This window comes from Cibotium barometz, chromosome 48 (genome assembly GCF_041138505.1).
Source record: "Cibotium barometz isolate CiBa-2024 chromosome 48, ASM4113850v1, whole genome shotgun sequence".
NCBI lineage: Eukaryota > Viridiplantae > Streptophyta > Polypodiopsida > Cyatheales > Cibotiaceae > Cibotium > Cibotium barometz.
The window spans coordinates 19736635-19756901 of NC_141093.1; the positions used below are offsets into that span (position 1 = coordinate 19736635).

The window sequence follows — 20267 nt, forward strand, 5'->3', positions numbered from 1 at the left end:
CATCATATTGGGAAATATTCCAATGATGGAATTTGCCTATAACAGTTTTAAATATACGGCTATTGGTTTTAGTCCGTGTATACTTATGTATGGGTATTAACCCAGGGCACCTATTGATGTCGGTCTTAAGGACATCGAGCTTGATGCATCGAGGGATTTCTTGCGTAATATACAGGAAATGCTGACCGAAGCTCGGGATTCTATCAGGAGTGCTCAGGATAGAGTACGATTTTATACTGATAGGGGACGCTCATCTCGGTCTTTTGAACCAGGAGCGTTGGTTTATTTTAATGTTCCTAAAGATTCTCAGACTTTGTCAATAGAAAAATGCTCGAATTTATCTCCTAGATATTGTGGTCCATTTTCAAGTTATACATTGGATTGACACGGTTACGTTTGAACTTAAAACTACCTCCACATGTTAGAGTTCATCCAGTCTTTCATATCAATAGATTGAAAGGGAAACTAGGAGGTGAGGATAACACAGTTACCCCTCAAGAACTCGTTGAAGTCGAAGATTTATCCTATGTTCCACATGAACCTGATAAGGTTCTTGAATTCAGGGAAAGGAAACTTTGTAGTTGACTAATCCCTGAGGTTAAAATTAGGTGGAAAGATAGGGAATTCGACTTAGGAGTCGGTTGAGATTGTTCAGCGTAGTTCTCCTTCTTTTCATTGCAAGAGTGCAATGTTTTAAGAGAGGGGAAGTATGTTATATGCACATTATGTGTGCATATACTAGGAGGCTAACCCACATTAGGCTTGTGAGCATGGGAGCATGGGAACAAGCTCTAGTGGAGCATGGGTTAGGACTAACCTTAAGGGTTAAGGTTAGGGTCAGGCATCCAAGGGTCACACATGGGAAATGGAGAGTCAAGAGTCACTTGAGGGCCCTCCTATATAATAGGGGCATGGGGCACACTCAGGGGAGGCTTGGAGGCTTGGGCTTGTTGTGAGGCCAAGGCTATGTTATGCTCTCTTGTGTAGAGGTTCATATCTACTCATCTACCATTTCACACTATAGCTACATGCTATTGGATTGGAGTTATACCTCTTGATGGTATGGGACATCAAGGTAGAGGTATGATGTATTTCATTATTATTCATGTGTGCATCCCTTGGGCTCGGGGGTGGTTGGGTGGTTGAGTTTATGCCTGATTTATGCATGTTTATGCATAACAATTATCTAGAGAGATCTTAGGGTTTTAACAACATCATCTGGTTCATTGAACCCATGGAGCATTGTATTTGTTAAATACTCCCAATAATATATTATATATTGAGGACGGGATCGGCCCGTTCCGGTCCCAGTGCTGGTGTCCATCTATCAACATTTCATTTCATTTCAATTTTCAGTATAGCTAGTCCCAGAGACTTTCATCATGTCAGGCTCCATGGCCATACATATACACCATGTCAGGCCCCACAAGCCACACATGTACTATCATGTCAGGCTACACCAGCCATACATGTACTATCATGTCAGGCTCCATATGCCACACAGACACACCATGTTAGGCTACACCAGCCATACATGTATGTCATGTCAAGCTCCACATGCCACACATGAACAGTAGAAAAACAAAAGCTGTAAGGAATTTTGTGACACTGTCAAAAGGTTGGGTTTTGCATCAGATGGATGTAAAGAACACATTCTTGCATGGTGAGTTGCAAGAAGAAGTATATTTGGATCAGCCACCTGGTTATAAGGATTTGAGTCATCCAAATTACGTGTGCAAGCTATGTAAAACCTTGTATGGTTACTTTCTCTTTTCTTCTCAAGGGATAAGGAAAGGTGAGAGCATCATGTAGATGCTATCTTCATTTTGACTAAGAACTCCTCACAAATTAGATAAGTCTCTGCCAAATCAACGGGACTCGCACCTGCAAAAAAGCAGCTTTTTGAGCTTCCTGCTTCTTAGCTATCCTAAAATTCATTCTTCCGAGTGAGATATCCAATCTGAAGCAAGCTCCTTGATCACTGTTTCCATGTGTTTTACTAACAGCTTGGTCTCTTGTGCTTCCTTCCTCTTTCTTCAGGATTTCTTGCTGTGTATTAACATTTTTATCATTGGGTCTCTGGCCATGTTCAACGTATGCTCAGGTCAGGCAAAAGCACACAAGAAGCAAAAAGCTAGGCATGTGTCTCCAAGATCAAGCAAACAACAGTTTCTCTAGAGCAAGAACTGTTTCCACTATTTCAAATAAAGAGACTATCCCTTGCTCGGGTTGGTGAATACATGCTAGGCACATCACGCCTGGATATGGAGTGTACCCGCTTGCACAACTAACTCCCACCCACTGATCCTCTTGCATGACCACATTTCCCCAGCTGGCCAAGTTCAGATTTTCCATGCTGATCCACACGGTTTGAATCTAGCGACCCCATCCATGCTCTTGCTTGTTGCAGAAAACTCACACATCATACCACGCATTCAACACAACATGCCCTTTAACAGGAAGGACCAAGCACAATCCCAGACAGTGAGACAATCGATCTACAAAAGCACCCTTGAAAAGCATTTAATCCTTAACCCTTTGTCAATCTTAGACTTAATAACCCAGGTCACTGGAATCAGGCTGGGTAAAAGACTCAGTGTGTACCTTCTCAAGGTTGGGTCCGGCATCACAGAAGTCAAGAGCCATCAAAGTAACAGCAGCTGTGAGTGCTGTCCATGACAAATCTAGTCCATAAAGAAGTCCTGCAAGCATTGCAGCTGTCACAAAGTACACAGCAGACTTCCACACCCTCTTCTTCCACTGCTGCCTCCTACTCCTATTCTCTGTAGAGAGACAGCAAGAAGACTGGATCCTTGATAGTGCCAGTGAGTAGCTTTGCTGTTCTTTGACAGGTGACTTTGACCCGATTTCAGGCGGTAACATCGACTCTCGTATGGTGTCTTCAGCATGATGTGGTGGTGTCTCTAAGTTTACAGCATCACAAACTTGGGATGGTGGCCGTAAGTTGCTTTGCTGTTCTCTGATTGGTGACTTTGGCCCAACTTCAGGCAGTGACAGAGACTCTCGTATGGTGTAGTCTCCTGCACCATTATGTGGTGGTGTCTCAATCTGTACAGCATCACATACTTGTGATGATTCCAACTCGGAAACATCAACGATTTTCAGTTCTGGGTCTTTTTGGAGGGCTTCAATTGATTCTTCTGGAGGTGGAAAACCAAGGTCATTGAGCCCTTCAGATGCACTTTCATAGAAAATTTCTCTTGAGCTTTGGAGACTCCCAGAATGGAAGGGTGTCCAAGGTGAGGCTGTCAGCTGCTCTTTCTTGATTCCATTACTGCCCAAGCTCGACAGTCCATCTTTGCCCAAATCTTGCACCGAGGAGAGCTGCTTCCAGTACACCAAAAGCAAAAGAATGGTGTTCACGAGGGCCCCCAAGGCCATGGAGGGCAGCAATCCCAGGAGAAATTTCCCAAAAGAGATACCACTCTCGACTGCAATGACAAGGTTTTGCGGGTTTCCAATGGGGGTTGCCACAGAGCCGATGTTGGCACTGGTTGCAAGTGCAATGAGGAAAGGCTTGGGGGGCAGATTCTTCTGCCTGCAAAGCTTCAGAACAAACTCTGTCAGAACTAAGCAGCATGTGTCATTGGTGAAAAGAGCACTGGAGATGGCACTGAGCATGCAAACTCTACACAGGAGGTCCTTCCCACCTCTGCTTTTCCATGAAAGCATATTGCCCAAGTACCTAAACATGTCAGCTTTCTCCAAATACACACTCACCACCATAGTGCCAAATAGGAGACCCAGAATGGAGAGGTCCACAGCCTCATATGCCTCGGTGGGAGATTCCACCTGGAACACAACAGTGAGAATAGCCCCTGCTAGGGCGCCCGCAGTCCGCCCAATGGGCAGGAGCTTGAAAGATGGGAAAACTGCAAGAACCCAGAACACCCAGAAGGCAAAAGTGCCCAGAACCACCACTCGTATGGATGCAAGAGCCATGTTCAGTGAGAAACCAGATACAAGAACTGTAGAAAATTTGTACAAAAAAGCTTGAATTCAGCAACCCAATACATGCAAAGAAGTGGGCTGCAGCTACAACAAGACAGGCGAAAGTCCCCAGGACAACAACTCATATGGGCGGAATACTTATGTTTAATAAGAACCCAGACACAAAAACTATGGAAAAGCTTAGCAACCCAAGAAGTGAGCGCAGCTGCAATCCAACAAAAAGAGCTTTCAGCTATTCGTGCTGCAGGGTTTGAAGCTTTCGTAAGCGCGCGCTACAGACAGTACCGTGCTTCTTGCGGGAGTCTTCCTGCGCTATCATCTGTCTTGTTCAAGGCTCTGAGCATTCACACACAGAATCTCTCTCTCTCTCTCTCTCTCTCTCTCTCTCTCTCTCTCTCTCCGCGCCCACAACTCTGTCTCTGTCTGTCTCTCCACAACTCTGTCGACCACGTTGAATCAAGCTTGCAATGTTCTACACGCAGGCGCTGTCCTGAGGATTCAGTACGCTTCTCGTTCGCAAGGCGGCTCTTCTTTTTCTTCTGTAGTTAGGCTAGGTGTCACTTTACGAGTGCTGTCACGGGTATGGTCGTTACATGCAAGGTTTCCTTTGATTTGAATTTGAAAGTGCAAGGTTTCACAAATTCCATGCACACGCATTTTATAATTAAAAAACAATTTACAATTTATTTCCATTTCAATTGCAAACCTTTAACATACAAATTTAAAACATTCAAATACATGTACTAGAATGAATCATATATATTTTTAAAATATAAAACCTTAATGATTATGAATTTTGAATTGAGAGAATGTCCACCCCTGAAGTGGGCAATAGCTCAAAACAGACATATGGAAAAAAAAAAAGAGAGAGAAAAACCCATAATACCCATTTCACACCACAATAAATCCCAACTTATTTCTAGGCAATGAGGCCATTAAGGTTTCTAAACATGGCCATGTAAGGAGGTGATTAGCCACATTGACCACTCTCTAGTCCCTTTACTTAAGTATAAACCCTAGTAGTAAAAAAATCACAAATATTATACATAGATACATATATATATATATATATATATATATATATATATATATATATATATATATATATAATGTAGTTGACAAAAGGAACAACAATAAGGCTTCTCGATTATTATTGGTGTGGACTTGTGTGGTGTTTGATACCTATTATAATGTAGTTGACACAAAGGAACAACAACAAGGCTTCTCAATTATTATTGGTGTGAACTTGTGTGGTGTTTGATAGCCTCATCATGGACAATAAGTAGTGCGGTCCCCTCATGAAAAGGAAAACAAACTTGGCCTTAAAAATGTTGTTGCATGTATAGCTTGCATACTATTATTGCACCAGCTGTAACTCTTTCATGTCATTCGAATCACTCCATGATTCTATAGAAAAGGTGCAAGTACCACCAATGATTTACATTTGTAAAAAAAACCATACAAATGTTTTTTTTAAAGTGAGTACAGAGGAAAAGGAGATGAAAGTGAACACATTGCAAAGGTCACAAATCCTTGTTGTTTTTAAGTACCTAGAGAGGATGAGTAGTTGAAAGTGAAAAGGTATAAATCCTTGTTAACTAACTTGACTTGACATTTTAACGTTTTCAAGAAACAAACAAAAGCCTTATCAATATAGTGGAATGTGTTTACAAAAAGAGCAATTCAAATTATTGTTACACATGGTTCTAGCAATTGGGTAACTAGTATGGTCAATAGATTGAATTCAACTTAAAATACAATTCTTCTCATCATGTAAAGTTTTAAGAACAATAAAATATTCATTAAAAACCTAAATCAATATTATGGTGCCACAATTATGAGATTTGCTGAAGATTGCATCAAACTTAACAATCAAGAAATACATACAAGTGTCAAGCAACATCTATGTTTTATGTGAATTTCTCATGATATACATGAAATTACTTATTTTTTTAACATTCCATGTAGTGTATGTATGATATGCATTTATTAGGATTTGTCCCTCCCACTGGGCCTATGGAGCCGGTGTGAACTCACACACTCTTAATCAAAGTTCTCTTTTCTATTCACTACCCATGCACACAATTGAATATAGAGTTCACACATGCCCTCCAGTGAAAATCAATATGAAGGAATTATGTTAACTGTTCAATACAATAATCCAATCAAATGTCATGAGTCTGAGAATCATCCTAGATATAACATCACAAAAAATGCCACAGATCACTATGGAAAACCATCAAGGAATCTCCTCCTACCACGATCGTGATCCTCATATGAGGAGGTTGAGGACATTATACAAAACTGAGCCCAAACACTCTTGAACCATTGTGTTGGATCAAGAGAGTCCTCACAAGTCTCACATCCAACTCAAACACTTGTGTACCCATCCAGCCGCTTCTTCTAGTTGTCATCATTCCCAGAAGCACAAACACTCCATGAATCTACATCACGAGCCAAGTATGTCTAACAGTCACATCTAAGTCGCTAGGCACTACCCTGCCCGATATGCATAGGAGCCGCTGCTTGGCCCTCACTCTAATCATGCCAAGAGCGCACCCACATCAAATCGAGATGGATCAAGGTATCGGGTGACTGTCTTCGTGTGACATAACCTAAATGAATATAATGTCCAACGATATAAAGACATGATTCAGACAAACAATGCATCACACATGTAATAGAGACTATGTAAACCAATTACAAATCTAATGAGATAATTAGGTTCTCCAATTGAAACTCCAAATGAGAAATCCTCTAGCCACATAAGCCTGGCGAGGTCTTCTTAATTCCACGGGTCGATTTAGCCTTGGGACTTATCCTAGTTTTTTTTAAATCATAGACTTCTATTGTAAGGTCTTCAAGGGTCTTCATAAATTAAGGATTCCTAAAGATATACCCCCATCTATGTTTTTAAATCATTCTATGGTCTTTATAAGAATTAGTTTCCTTTAGTCAAATCCACTCCTCATCAACCCTCTTGCTCAATTTCAAGGACTAGGTCTTGCTCAATTTCAAGGACTAGTCCTTAATCTAAGGTATACACATATACCTTATGTTGTTATTTCTCAATTTCAAGGAGTAGTCCTTAATTTAAGGTATACAAATATATCTTATGCTATCATTTCTCAATTTCTAGAGAGAGAAATATACTTAAGACTAATGTCTAAAATAAGATTTATGTAAATTTCCTAAGCTCGTCATTTAATTTTAAATTCTAGGATAGGGTTGCATGTCCAAAAATCTACTAAATATGCACTAAATTTTTAAAACTAAATTTAGGAATTTTATATATCCTTGGCCTTAACTCTACTTGTATACAAGGTCATTTCTCTTTCTCTCTCCTTATAATTTTCCTTATGGAATCCTTCTCTCTTTACACTAAGTTCTCAAAGACTTCTAAACATTCATTCAATCATTTCTAATTAATCTAGAATAATTTCTTACACCATAAAACTATTTTCTCTCTCTATAATCCTCATTTTCACTTTCTCTCTCTACACCCAAGGCTAACCCTAAATTCATAGTTAATTTCTAAACCTTATAAATTCATCTCCTTACTCATAAATTAACCTAAGGGCAAATCTAGACTCTGGTTTATATCAAATTAATGCATTTAGACCAGGTTTCTCTCTCTAGAATTAAAGTTAGCCTAAGGCTTCTTTTATGATTTGATAATTTGATATTTTATCCTAAGGTTGAGATTTGAGTATCCACATTTAGTCTTTCTAAGGTTCAAGACAAATAAACAATAATTCTAAGGTTTTTCTAAGGTCTAGCATTAAATTAATGCAAGAATGAATAAAAGCTAGACCTCAGTGGTCTCTAGACTAGGAATTTGTGTAAACATTATTTAATTGTATTGCTAATTTAATTTAGATTTAAGTAGCTAATTTTTAATTGTAATTTATGAGCATTTGAGCATTATACCTTGAGGAATAAATATACTTGATGGTGCTCTGCAGAGTAACCACTGGACAAAAAGATGAAGCCTCCTTCTCCTCAAAAACTCTAGCAATGTTTCCTAGTAGATCCTAAGGTTGTACAATCACAATTCACCACCTCTTACACAAAAATTAACTACTTCAGCATTTAGTAATGTGACCTAAGGCTATTCTACTGCACTAATTTTTGAGCAAAATACACTCTCTAGTCTCTCTCAAAACATGTTGTGGAATTCTTCTTGGGGCAAGGGAAGGGGTATTTATATTTGAATAAAGTGAATGTGAGCCTCTACATGTGCATGAGTTGGATGGGTGGTTGTTTACACTCCATATCTTTTTTGAGTTTTATGCAAACCATAGATTTTTGGGTGTTAAAGTTCACTTTCAATTTTCATGCATGCACTTAATCTTTTTTGAACTACATGACTCCAATTTTTCATAAGTGATAAACCATATACCACTAATAATTAAATACCACTAATAATTTGAATACCACCTACCAACCAAAACCCACGTAGTTTTAGTTAAAGCATGGTTTTTTTAACCTTAGGTAAACTAACCCTTTAATTTATGAATTAAATTAATGTGCACCCACATCCACTAAGCCTTATTCCATGGGAAGGAACCCTTACAATTTTGGTCTTAATATTTTAAATTAAATATTGGCAATAACCTAGTTAATTTTTATTTTCTTTTTCAATTATTTCTCCATTTTTTCCTTTGACCTAAATTAGGTGCAAGTGTGCACACACATGTGCACATGTGTATACATTGGTTTTCCTTGCTATTTCAAGCATATGAACCTTGCTATTTTTAACTCAAAAAGGCTTTTTTTAATTTATTTATGAGATTTTCACAAAGAATTTATGCATTTACAATATTTTACAACTTAAACTAATTTATTAGCGGTAAGAGGAATCTGACATTCTCCCTCCCTTAAAGAACCAAGATGTCCTTATCTCGGGAACTAGGGATAATCTCTTACTATATCCTCTTCTTTCTCCCATGTTGCATTCTTTAGCTGGGAAGAGTTTCCACTTGATTAAATATTCCTTATCTTAGGAATTGTTGATAATCTCTTACTATGTCCTCTTCTTTCTCCCATATTGCATCCTTTAGAATTTCCACTTGATTAAATATCCCTTAAAGGGCATCAACAACCACATTCTCCGACCTGTATTTTATTTCAAAGTCAAACTCTTGTAGAGTTTGGATCCACACATGTTGAGATCATTTTGAGTAAATATCCATTTCAAGCTCTTTTGATTAGTTACTAGGGTAAATCTCTATCCAAGAAGATAATGTCTGCACAACTTTAGGACATGCACTACTGCAAAATGCTCTAGATCATGAGCCACATATTCCTCTCACGAGGTTTAAGCTTTTGGGAGGACTCATAAGCTACGGGTTGTCCTTCTTGCATAAGGATCCTGTCGATATCAAATCCAGGTACGTTTGTGATTACCTCAAAAGGCTTGTTGCTCAATTTTGGTAATTTTAATATTGGCTTGGTTACTACTGGAGCAACCTTTAGCTTATCTCACAAACGCACTTTGGCAAATTGGAGTCCATCAAAATGATACATCCTTCTTAAGAAGAGTAGTTAAAGGTGAGGCAACCATAGCATACCTATGGATAAATATCCAATACCATCTAGTAAAGCTAAGAAATCCTTTAACTTTCTTCACTATTTTTGGTTTAGGTTTAATCTTTCATCAAATCAGCTATCTTTAAATATAATAAATCCCAAATACTCAATATGATCAGTAAAGAAAGTATGTTTACTCTTCTTAGCAAAGAGCCTATGATTTTTAAGTATCTCCAAGACCTTACGAACATGCTTTTCATGATTACCAACATTCTTAGAGTAGACCAACATGGTATCAAAAAACACAAGGACAAAATTATCTAGATGTTCCTTAAAAATTTCTTACATTAGTCGACTAAAAGTAGCAAGGGAAATTGTCAAACCAATGGGCATTACTCTAAACTTGTAACGTTCGTACCTTGTATTAAGGTGATTTTTGAAATGTCTTGCTCTTTAATATTGATTTGATAATACCCTGATTTTAAATTAATCTTGGTAAACATTTGAGTGCCATGAAAACTATCCAAAAGTTTAGCTATCCTATAGAAGGATATTTATTATTAATGGTCAATTAATTCAATCCCCATTTTGTACACCCCATAGAGATACACTTGGCTGATAAAACCCTACTCTAAAAGCTATATCAATCGTTCCTTGAGTTTCATAGCCTATGAAACAGCCATCTTATAAGCTGGCTTAGCAGTTGGATGAGTTGTAGGTGTTAACTCAATCTCATGATCCACTTCTTGTACTCAGGGCATTCTTGTTAGGCCTTCAGGGAGTATATCAACATATTCACTCATCCATTTTGGTTCTTTTGAATTTGACTCGTTACGAGTAGGGTTAAGCTTAACAAAGTAGATTATCTACTTTTTCCTTAGTCTCTTCAATAATCTAGATGCTTCACAAGTTGCAAAGTTGGAGTTCATGTTACTTCGATCGCTTGTACTTTGTTATTGTGAAGATCCATGAAGGAAATAGTTCCCTTGTGGTAATGAATGTCAGCCTAGTCTAGTCCATTCCAAGAATCCCATCATAAAGCCCTACGGGTAGTAAGACTTTAAATTTACGCTCAGTCAAGTTCCCATCTAAGGAAAATTGAATAGCATCCGTATCATGGCACGTGAAGATAAAATTTTCACTAGCCAGCTCCACTTGCATTTGTTTACAATGTCTTTGATTAATCTCTAACTCACGTAAGCATCTAGGTGGATGAAAGAATGAGTGCTTCGAGAATCAATTAAAAGCTTAAATTTCTTACCTTGGTAACTCGTTGTGCTTGAATGATGGAGAGTTGATGGTTTTTACCTTGATGTTCCATAGTGGCACATATTTTTCCCCTCTATCCCTCCTTAAGTCAGTAGTTTTGTTAGCTTTAGATGCAACAGACTGGATTGGGAACTGCTTTCTTTGATTTTCCAAATCCTAGGTTGGGGATACTTGGTTACACTAAATAGATATTGAGGGTCTTTGGTAACGAGGTCCTACAAAAATTCTATAAAAATTTGAATCAGATAAGCAATGATAGAGGTGTAAGGGCAATCATTCATCATATGCCCTGGTTGCATGAATCAAAAACACCTACGATCTCTCCTGATATATTATATCAATTCTTCAGACATTATTTTGGGGCCTTGACTCTACCCTTATCCTTTGCTCTGCTTTGGTTTAGGCAATCTATAATTATTTACCGGAGCTGAAGATCTCTTAGGGCGAGCAATAGGTAGCAATTTCTTTGACTAAGAAGATTCTTTCGAAAAGGATTTGGCAAAATCTTTAACCATTCGGATTGTTTGAGATATTGAGGTTGACTCTTAGAATTTCCTACTAGAGCGTCCATTAGAAGGTCCAACATTTGGATAAATCTATAAAAGGAGGGAATTCATTCATTTTTTCTTCTTAACATCCCGGAGGGAAAAACCTTTGATGAAAATAGGCCTTCATGTCCTCCCACCTATGTTGATCCTGGTTCAGGTGAGACTTTATGTGATTTCTCCATCTGAATGAGAAACTCCTATAATCTTAAGATGAGCAAGTGGCATTCATTGTGTCCTATTATATAGAAGTACTTATCCATATTCATCCATACCATTTGTCTAGTTCCAAAGAGCTTTTGCAAGGTTATTCCCTTAGGGAGCAGGCTAAGATCTATGGAGTGCCTCTTTAACATCATTATCTAATGCCTCCATAATAGGCACTACATTCTAGGTTGACCTCCTCGCATGACTCATGGTTGTTTGAAAGAAAAACTTCTTTGTCTTAAAAGTTTCATAACAACCATTCAATTTTTTTTGAAAAAATAGCAAACTTGATAGAAACAAAAGATAACTTCTTTATTTCTTAAAAAATTTATTAGACCAATGGGGAAATTCAACCCCTTGATCTGAATAGCTGGAATCGTCTATTTTGCTCAACTATTATAATTTTTTTGGCTTGAGAGATACAAACTCAAATGATTTAATCTAGCCAAATACTCATCTACCATGGATCCTAGATTCTTTTACAAGAATAAATCTTCCCATACTCATGGCTAAACATAAATTTGATGTATAGTATGGTAAATAATCAGGCTATATCTCCACATTGAACTTCACTTCAGCCTGGTCCCAAATATGTCTCCACAAGAACAAGGGCTATTAGGGTTGACCAAAGGCTATTAGGGTTGACCAAAGTGGTGCTCCCTACATTGTCGTTAATAGGAAATAGCAACTAGTACCCTATTATTGACCATATGCTAGAATGCAACATCAATGGCTTCTTGTTCTTGAATAGGGGGTAAAATCCAAGCCATTGCCATATTATTCAATTTACACTCTTAACATTACAATAGAAAACAATATGCAAACAAAAGAAAGAGGAAACATCAACTCTTTATTATATCAATGTTTTTGTACAAGGATAAATATGGTTAAAAACTCTCAAATACAAGGATCAATCTAGCCAAAAGAAGCTCAAGCTCTCGAATACGTAGATCGTATGCACGTGTAGTTATACCATGATAAGTCCTATCAAAGACATGTGAAGGTACAGTTTAAGAATCATCCTAGATATATCATTATAAAAAATGTCACAGATCATTGTAAAAAACTATCAGGGAATCTCCTCGCACCATGACCGTGACCCTTAGACGGGAAGGTATGCACCATTGAGCCCAAACACTCTTGAACCATTGCACTAAGGCTGGAGAAACCTTCATGAGTCTCACATCTAACTCAAACACCTATGTATCCATCCAAAAGAGTCACTTCTGCTAGTTCTCACCACTCCCAAAAGCACGAACACTCCAAGAATCGATGTTAGGAGCCACGTATGACTGATGATTGTGTCCAAATTGCTAGACACTACCCTGCCAATATGCACCAGAGTTACTTCCTATCTCTCACACTAATCGTGCCAGGAGCAGACACATTAGATTGGGATGGGTCAAGATCTCGCACGACCATCTTCGTGTGACACACCTCTTAGATGACATCTACATAAATTCAGTAAGCTCATCATTTTATCCTAAATTCTAGGATAGAGTTGCATGTCCAAAAAACTACTACGGAATTATACACAAACTTTAATTTAGAAATAGAGTTCCGTATCTTACTTTCTCTAAAACTATATTCTTAAGTCATTGAATTTATTCTTTTTAAGGTTCTCTAAACTTATTTAGAGATATAATCCTAGATTTAGAGGTTAACTAGGACTTTCTCTCTTAAAAAGTATGCCTTCCTTGAGAGAAATTGGCTTAATCTAATCATAATTTAATGAATCTAGATTTTTAAATTAAATTTAGGTATTTAATATATACTCGGCCTCAACCCTAATTATTTAGAAGTTCATTTCTCATTCTCTCACTAGAATTCTTTCTCCCTCCTTAGAATTATACTTAAGGAATCTTTCCCTTTTTAGAATTTTTTACACTAAGTTTTCAAAAGAATTGTAATAATTTCTAATTATTTACACTAAGCTCTCAAAAGAATTCTAAACACTCATCCAATAATTATCCTTATGAAATCTTTCTCTTTTTAGAATTCTTTACACTAAGTTCTCAAAAGAATTCTAAATACTTATCCAAGAATTTTTAATTAATCTAGAATAATTTTCTAACCCTAATTTCCACTTTCTCACTCTAGGGCTAACCCTAAATTCACGATTAATTTCTAAATCTTATAAATTCACCTTGTGGTGGATAGGAAGCCAGGTCCTCCACACTCCACCAAGAGCCTCCCACTATCACCTCCAACCGCTCCAACTGTCGTTCACCACCGCTGCCCTCCGATCGCAGTCACCGGCCGTGGGTGCCCTCCGACCGCTCCGACCGATGTCGCCACCAGTGCACTCCGACTACCGTCACCACCGGTGCCCTCCACATCGCAGTCACCGGCCGTGGGTGCCCTCCGACCGATGTCGCCACCAGTGCACTCCGACTACCGTCACCACCGGTGCCCTCCACATCTCTGACCCATCGGGTCCTCCGAGTACCAGTGGCAGTTACGACGACGTGTATGACTTACTCCGATGGTACTCATAGACGAAACACTCCTCTCCCTTTCCCAAGGTAGGGGCGAGATCCTCTTGAGCACCATCTCCCTTTTCCCCAGATGAAATGAGGGTTGGGACTTTGAGGAGGAGGACACCCAAGGAGGAGTTAAGTGGAAGAACACTCTCGCGGCTGTGTACCACATTCTCTAGGAGAGAACATTCTCTTGTAGCACATTCTCTGGTGTATGACATTCTCTGGTGTAGCACATTCTCTGGTGTATGACATTCTCTCTGTTGGAGCACAGTCTCTTTTGTGTGGTAGTCCGCGAGAGTTCCCTAGCGAGGACCGGTAGAGCCATCCATAATAGCTAAGACAAAATTTGGCAATTACGGTGGGACTCTCCTAAAGGTCAGGGATAGTCTCAAAAAATTTCATTTTTCTTTTTTGGTGATTGGTGATCATTGGTGAGAGGAGTGTTGTGTATGCCCCCCAAGACGAGAGCTTCTGGAGGTAGCTCACCCCTTCGTTCTCCACTTTGAACTAGTTGTCATAGGGTTCTTCCTCGTTCCATTACTCTTCCCTTAGCATCTTCCTCTTCTAACCCTGTGGTGGCAGCTTCATTAGCATCACAGCCATTGGCACTGTCCTCAATTGTGTGCAAGTTACACTACCAACCTTCAAAGTTGCCATCACTGAAGCTGCAAAAGACCATGTGCGGTGGTTCCTCACTGAGAGGGCTCAACCGCAATGATGCACGCTTGGTCTTGTTCTGAACAACTCTGGAAGAAAGTGCAGATCGGTGTGGTATAGTCAATTCCTTGCCAACAACCACTTCTTAGACTGGGCCACCCTCAAGCTATAGTTCTTAGATACCTTTCGGCCGGGGAACTACTTTGACCTCATTACTCAAGAGCTCAACCAATTCTTCATGAAGGTGGGGGAGTCAGTGGCCCAACTTTTCACAAGAGTTAAAGTTTTGATCGCTCGGCTACCTCAAGATCCTAGAAACTACATGTTGTAACAGTGGGTGCTTCGCACACTCCCTATTCAAATGGTGATGAAGATGAGAGAGACTATTCCACCCCAACTCCCTATTCAAACGGTGATGAAGATGAGAGAGACTATTCCACCCCAAGGTACCCTCCAAGACTTCCAAGACAGAGCTTAACAATTGGAGAATGCTTGCCTCATGGTGGAGAGTAATACCTCTTGGTCCCCACTTATTCCTGGCATGTCTTTGGCTCCTCGAATGGTTTCTCTAGCCCCGACAGTAGCTTCTACATCCACTTCCATGGATGAGCTTGCGAAGATCAAGAAGGAGCCTGAAGATTTCAAAAGGTCACAGCAAGAGGACATGACCGTGGCAGTGCTGAGGAAGGAGATCGAGCAGCTCAAGGCCAAAGATCCCAAGACAAATCCATGGTGCCCAGTATGTAGTTCCCAAGGCCATCTTCCAAGTGATTGTTCCACCAAGAAACATTGCTCATTTTGCTCAAAGGTGGGCCATTAGGACAAGGAGTATTACTACCTCAAGGGGCTCCGACTTATGCAACAACAATTTAAGCAAGGTGCCACCCCGCTTAATCGGAAGACTACATGGTGACGCCAACCAGTAGTGCTTCAACTTCCATCCAGGTCCCTAACCGCCAACCAAACCCAACACCCTTCTTGAACCATCAATCGACTGGAACAACTACCCCCCAATCCCAAGCTTATCTCCTACTTAGCTTCCCCACATACCCTTCTCCTTCCCCCATGGCTACTATGTACCCCTCAACAGCCCTAGGCCACATTGCCTCACCAGGTAGCTCAAGTAGCCATGGTAGCGTACACCAATACCTCTCATCCTGGAGCAAACCTAACATACAACCCCCTGCCTATGCAAATCCCATATCAAGCAGGCACTCTCCCAACCTATCAGCCATACCTCCCACCCATACCAATCCCACAAACACTCCAAGCCTATCAAAACCCACCCCCGGTGGTCTATGTGACAGCTCCTCTAGTATCTCCTGCTGCCGCTAACAACACGTATGGGGCCCGGCCTAACCGAAGGTTCCCCAATTGTCATCCTCCCAACAACCCCACCTGACCCCTTATATGCTGCCGCTGTGGGGGGAGCAGCCACATGCAAGCTTAATGCACGGTACTAGAGGGCTTGCCCCCATGCCTACATTGTCCGGAGAGCCGAGACCACTACACCTGGGATTGTCCTTAAATCCCACTCGTCAACATGGTGGAAGCAGTCGTGCCATCTCCCAAGGTTAACACTCCAATAATGGCGGCTGTCATGCCATCTCCCAAGGTTGACACTCCAATAATGGCGGCTGCCCCCATGCCTACATTGTCCGGAGAGCCGAGACCACTACACCTGGGATTGTCCTTAAATCCCACTCGTCAACATGGTGGAAGCAGTCGTGCCATCTCCCAAGGTTAACACTCCAATAACGGCGGCTGTCATGCCATCTCCCAAGGTTGACACTCCAATAATGGCGGCTGTCACCTGGTCCCAAGAAGCCCTAAAGATACCAACTCCTCCCCCAGATGGTGCAATCTACCCATCCATTTTGGAGAAAGCTTATAAGGAGCCCGTGGAGGAATTCACTCAAACACCACCCATGGAGAAGGAAGCGGCACCTACCTTGGTCATTCCCCCAACCACCACACCTTCAAAGGCAGGTGAGGAGTCTACTCAACCCAAGGTTAGTAATTTCTATTTGGAGGAAGTGTTGGCAGGGAAAAAGGTGGAAATCACCCTTCCTTAATTATGTGGGTTGAGCCAAGAAATAGGAGAGCAACTGCTAGGCTTGGTCCAACGTTGCGTGTCGAAGGCAACTGGGGGCAAAGCCACATCTAGTAGTAGTGGGGCTGATCACCGAAGCTCGAGAGTGACAGTCTCCGTGGGAGGGACTCAAATTACAGGGGCCATTGTGGATGGTGGTTGTGGTGTTAACATCATGCTTGAAGCTACTAGGAAAGCCTTGGGTCTCCGAATTACAAAACGAGATCCCTTCGCCATCAGAGTGGTAGACCAGAGGGAAGTGATGCCCTTGGGACTAGTCAGGATCACTTTTGAGGGATTAGTATTTGAAATGAATTTTGTGGTGTTAGACCTCCCACCAGCTAGAGGGGCCTACAGCTTGCTCATTAGAAGGCCTTGGTTTTGAGGGCAGCTCAAGTGATCCATGATTAGGACCTAGACAACTTGCATATCCCTGATCCGGAGGGGATGGTGACTTTGCCCTTGGAAAAAGGCCCCGATGATGAGAGTGCAAGGGGCATTGCCCTACATGACATGATTCCCATTTGGAAGGGAGGAACCACTAATGAGGAAGAGTAGGAGGAATGGCAAGGATTACCATTAGATGAGGCCTGGGATCCATTCAGCTCAGAAGGAGAGGCAACAGAACCTTTGTGGAATTAGTTAAATTCCTATGAGGAGTTCCAGTGCAATATGGTGGACATAGTGGAGTTGAACCTAGACCCCATTCAAGAGGTGTCCCAAGAAGAAGAGCTCTTAGAAGAAGTAGTAGCAATACGGGATTGGACAGAATTCTCGCTCACTCTAGCCTCCTCCTCTGCACCAGTATCTCAGCAGAAGGTGATAGAGGTCATAGGTCTAGGGGAACCAGAGTTTTCTCGACAACCTATAAAGGAGGTCTCTCAAGAGGAGTCATCGAAGGTGCCTATAACCCCTCCTAGACACACTCGCAAAAAAACAAGGAGTGGCAGGCAACGCACCTCAAGACTAGGGAGGAAGCCTTGACAGTAGAAGAGATACCTGCTTTGGATGGAGGAACGTATTGGTGACCTCCCTCTGGACATCACCCCAACCCATGACCCCTTATCTCTCCACCATCAAGCAGCACTCACCACTCCTCTTCCACCCACCACCTACCATGAGGATGTGAGAGAACTAAACTTGGGCACAACAGAGGAGCCATGCCCTATCTTAGTGGCAGCTTGGGTCTAGGAGGACCCTTCCACTCTTTAGAGAATCACCAACTTTTTCAAAGAACACCAAGATGTGTTTGCATGGACCTACAAGGATCTCACAGGGATAGACCCAGCCATTTGCACTCATAGAATTCCACTAAAAGAAGGCAGTCAACCAATCAGGAAGGGCATTTACCGTGCTTGAATCCAGAATATTCAGAAGTGGTGAAGAAAGAGTTGGACAAGATGGAAGAGGCCGGTATCATTGTTCCCATTGAGCACTCAGAGTGGTTCACCTATAGTGGTGATTCCCAAAAAGAATACCAACAAGATCAGGATATGTGTAGAATTTAGACCCGCCAATCAATGCACAATCAAAGATGGGTTTCCCTTACCCTTCATAAAGCGGGTTTTGGAAGATGTGGCCGGCCATGTGCCCTTACCCTTCATAAAGCGGGTCTTGGAAGATGTGGCCGGCCATGTGCTCTATTCCTTCATGGATGGCTTCAGTGGGGCTACAAGCAGGTAGTGATCGATGAGAAGGATTAGCTCAAGACAACATTTGTGACATAGTGGGGAACATATGCTTACAGAATGATGCCCTTTGGTCTTTGCTATGCCCCAACCTCCTTCTAGAGGACTGCCACCAAGATTTTCCAAGAGTATTTGAATGATTTTTTACGCATCTTTTTGGATGACTTCTCTAACTTCAGTGGGAAAAAAGGCATGCTAAGGGTGGTGATTCTAGAGAAACACCTACCTCAACTCACTTTGGTGTTCGTGAAGTACAAGGTATCCGGTCTCCGCCCTTAACCCCTTCAAGTGCCACTTCCTTGTGGGTCATGGTGCCTTGCTAGGTCACATCATCTCAGCCGATGGTCTTTCTTTGGATCCCGACAAGATCATTGTTATTCTCATGTTAGGCCTTTCGTCCAATCCTAAAGGCATGCAGGAATTGCTCGGGCATACACGCTACCAATGCCGGTTCGTCCGCATGTATGTAGATATTTGTTTTCCACTCAATCGCTTGCTCCACTTGGATGTTCCCTTCCATTGGGGCCCGGATCAAGAGAGAGCCTTCACTTTTCTCAAGCACATGCTGCTGTATGCTCCAGTACTCATCACCTCAAATTGGGAATTGACCTTCCATGTGTACACAGATGCCAGTGCAATAGCACAGGTGAAGTGCTAGTGCAGCCAGATGTGGAACTAAATACGGATAGGCCTATCCACTATGCAAGCAAGCAGCTCAATCGGGCTGAGAGAAACTACTCCACCATAGAGCGGGAGGGTTTGGCCATAGTGTACTCATTTTAGAAATTCAGACATTATTTATTAGGGCATCACTTTGTGGTGATCACGGACCATCAGCACTGAAGTATTTATTGGATAAAGCCCAGGTGGCCGGTAGGATTTGGAGATGGCTCCTTCCCTTTCAAGAATTTGACTTTGAAATTATGGTCCGGACCATGTTATGGCTGATCATCTATCTAGAATCCCAAGTGGGGAACCAACCTCTGAAGATGCGATTTGTGATGATCTCCCAGATAGCATGTTGTTTGCACGATGGATGCCACCCCTACTTAGTATAAGGACACTGTGATGTTGTTAAGCAGAGCTAGGTTTCCCCAGAATGCCAATGCCAAGGCAAAGAGGAGGCTTTTACTTAAGAGTAGGCCTTATCAGCTCATTGATGGACAATTGTACAAGATGGGCAAGGATGAAGTGTTGAGATGTGTCAACCCTCATGAGGTTCCATGGACGATGCGCATTCCGGACTAGGTGGAGGTCACTTGCTTGGCCATGTCACTGCCCGAAAGATCTCCCAGATAGCAGGTTGTTTGCAATGGATGCCACCCCTACTTGGTATAAGGACACTGTGATGTTGTTAAGCACAGCTAGGTTTCCCCAGAATGCCAATGCCAAGGCAAAGAGGAGGCTTTTACTTAAGAGTAGGCCTTATTAGCTCATTGATGGGGACAATTGTACAAGATGGGCAAGGATGAAGTGTTGAGGAGATGTGTCAACCCTCATGAGGTTCCCCATATCATGGAAGATGCGCATTCCGGACCAGGTGGAGGTCACTTGCCTGGCCATGTCACTGCCCGAAAGATCATGCAGTGTGGTCTATGGTGGCCCTCCCATTTCTCTGACTGCAAAAAGTGTGTGCAACAATGCGACATATGTCAAAGGTCTAGACCCAAACCAGATAGTAGGCACTACTTGTCTCCCCATGCTTCCCCACCCTAGGAGCCCTTCGAGAAGTGGGGCATTGATTTTGTGGGACCCATCACCCCAAAGTCCCACCTCACTAGGTGCGAGTACTGTGAACGAAGTCATAGATACCTTGCTGGCA

General features: G+C 41.5%; 1 protein-coding gene across 1 annotated transcript in view; it reads right to left on the minus strand.

The window, feature by feature from the left end:
- LOC147610927 (silicon efflux transporter LSI2-like) overlaps positions 1 to 4529 on the minus strand; it is an 84719-nt gene extending 80190 nt beyond the window's left edge. Inside the window, exon 1 of the mRNA XM_086785587.1 lies at positions 2605 to 4529. Coding sequence (XP_086641713.1) covers positions 2605 to 3963 — 1359 coding nt within the window. The 5' untranslated portion in view covers positions 3964 to 4529. The remainder of the gene's footprint in view (positions 1 to 2604) is intronic.
- Between the last annotated feature and the right edge of the window lie 15738 nt (positions 4530 to 20267).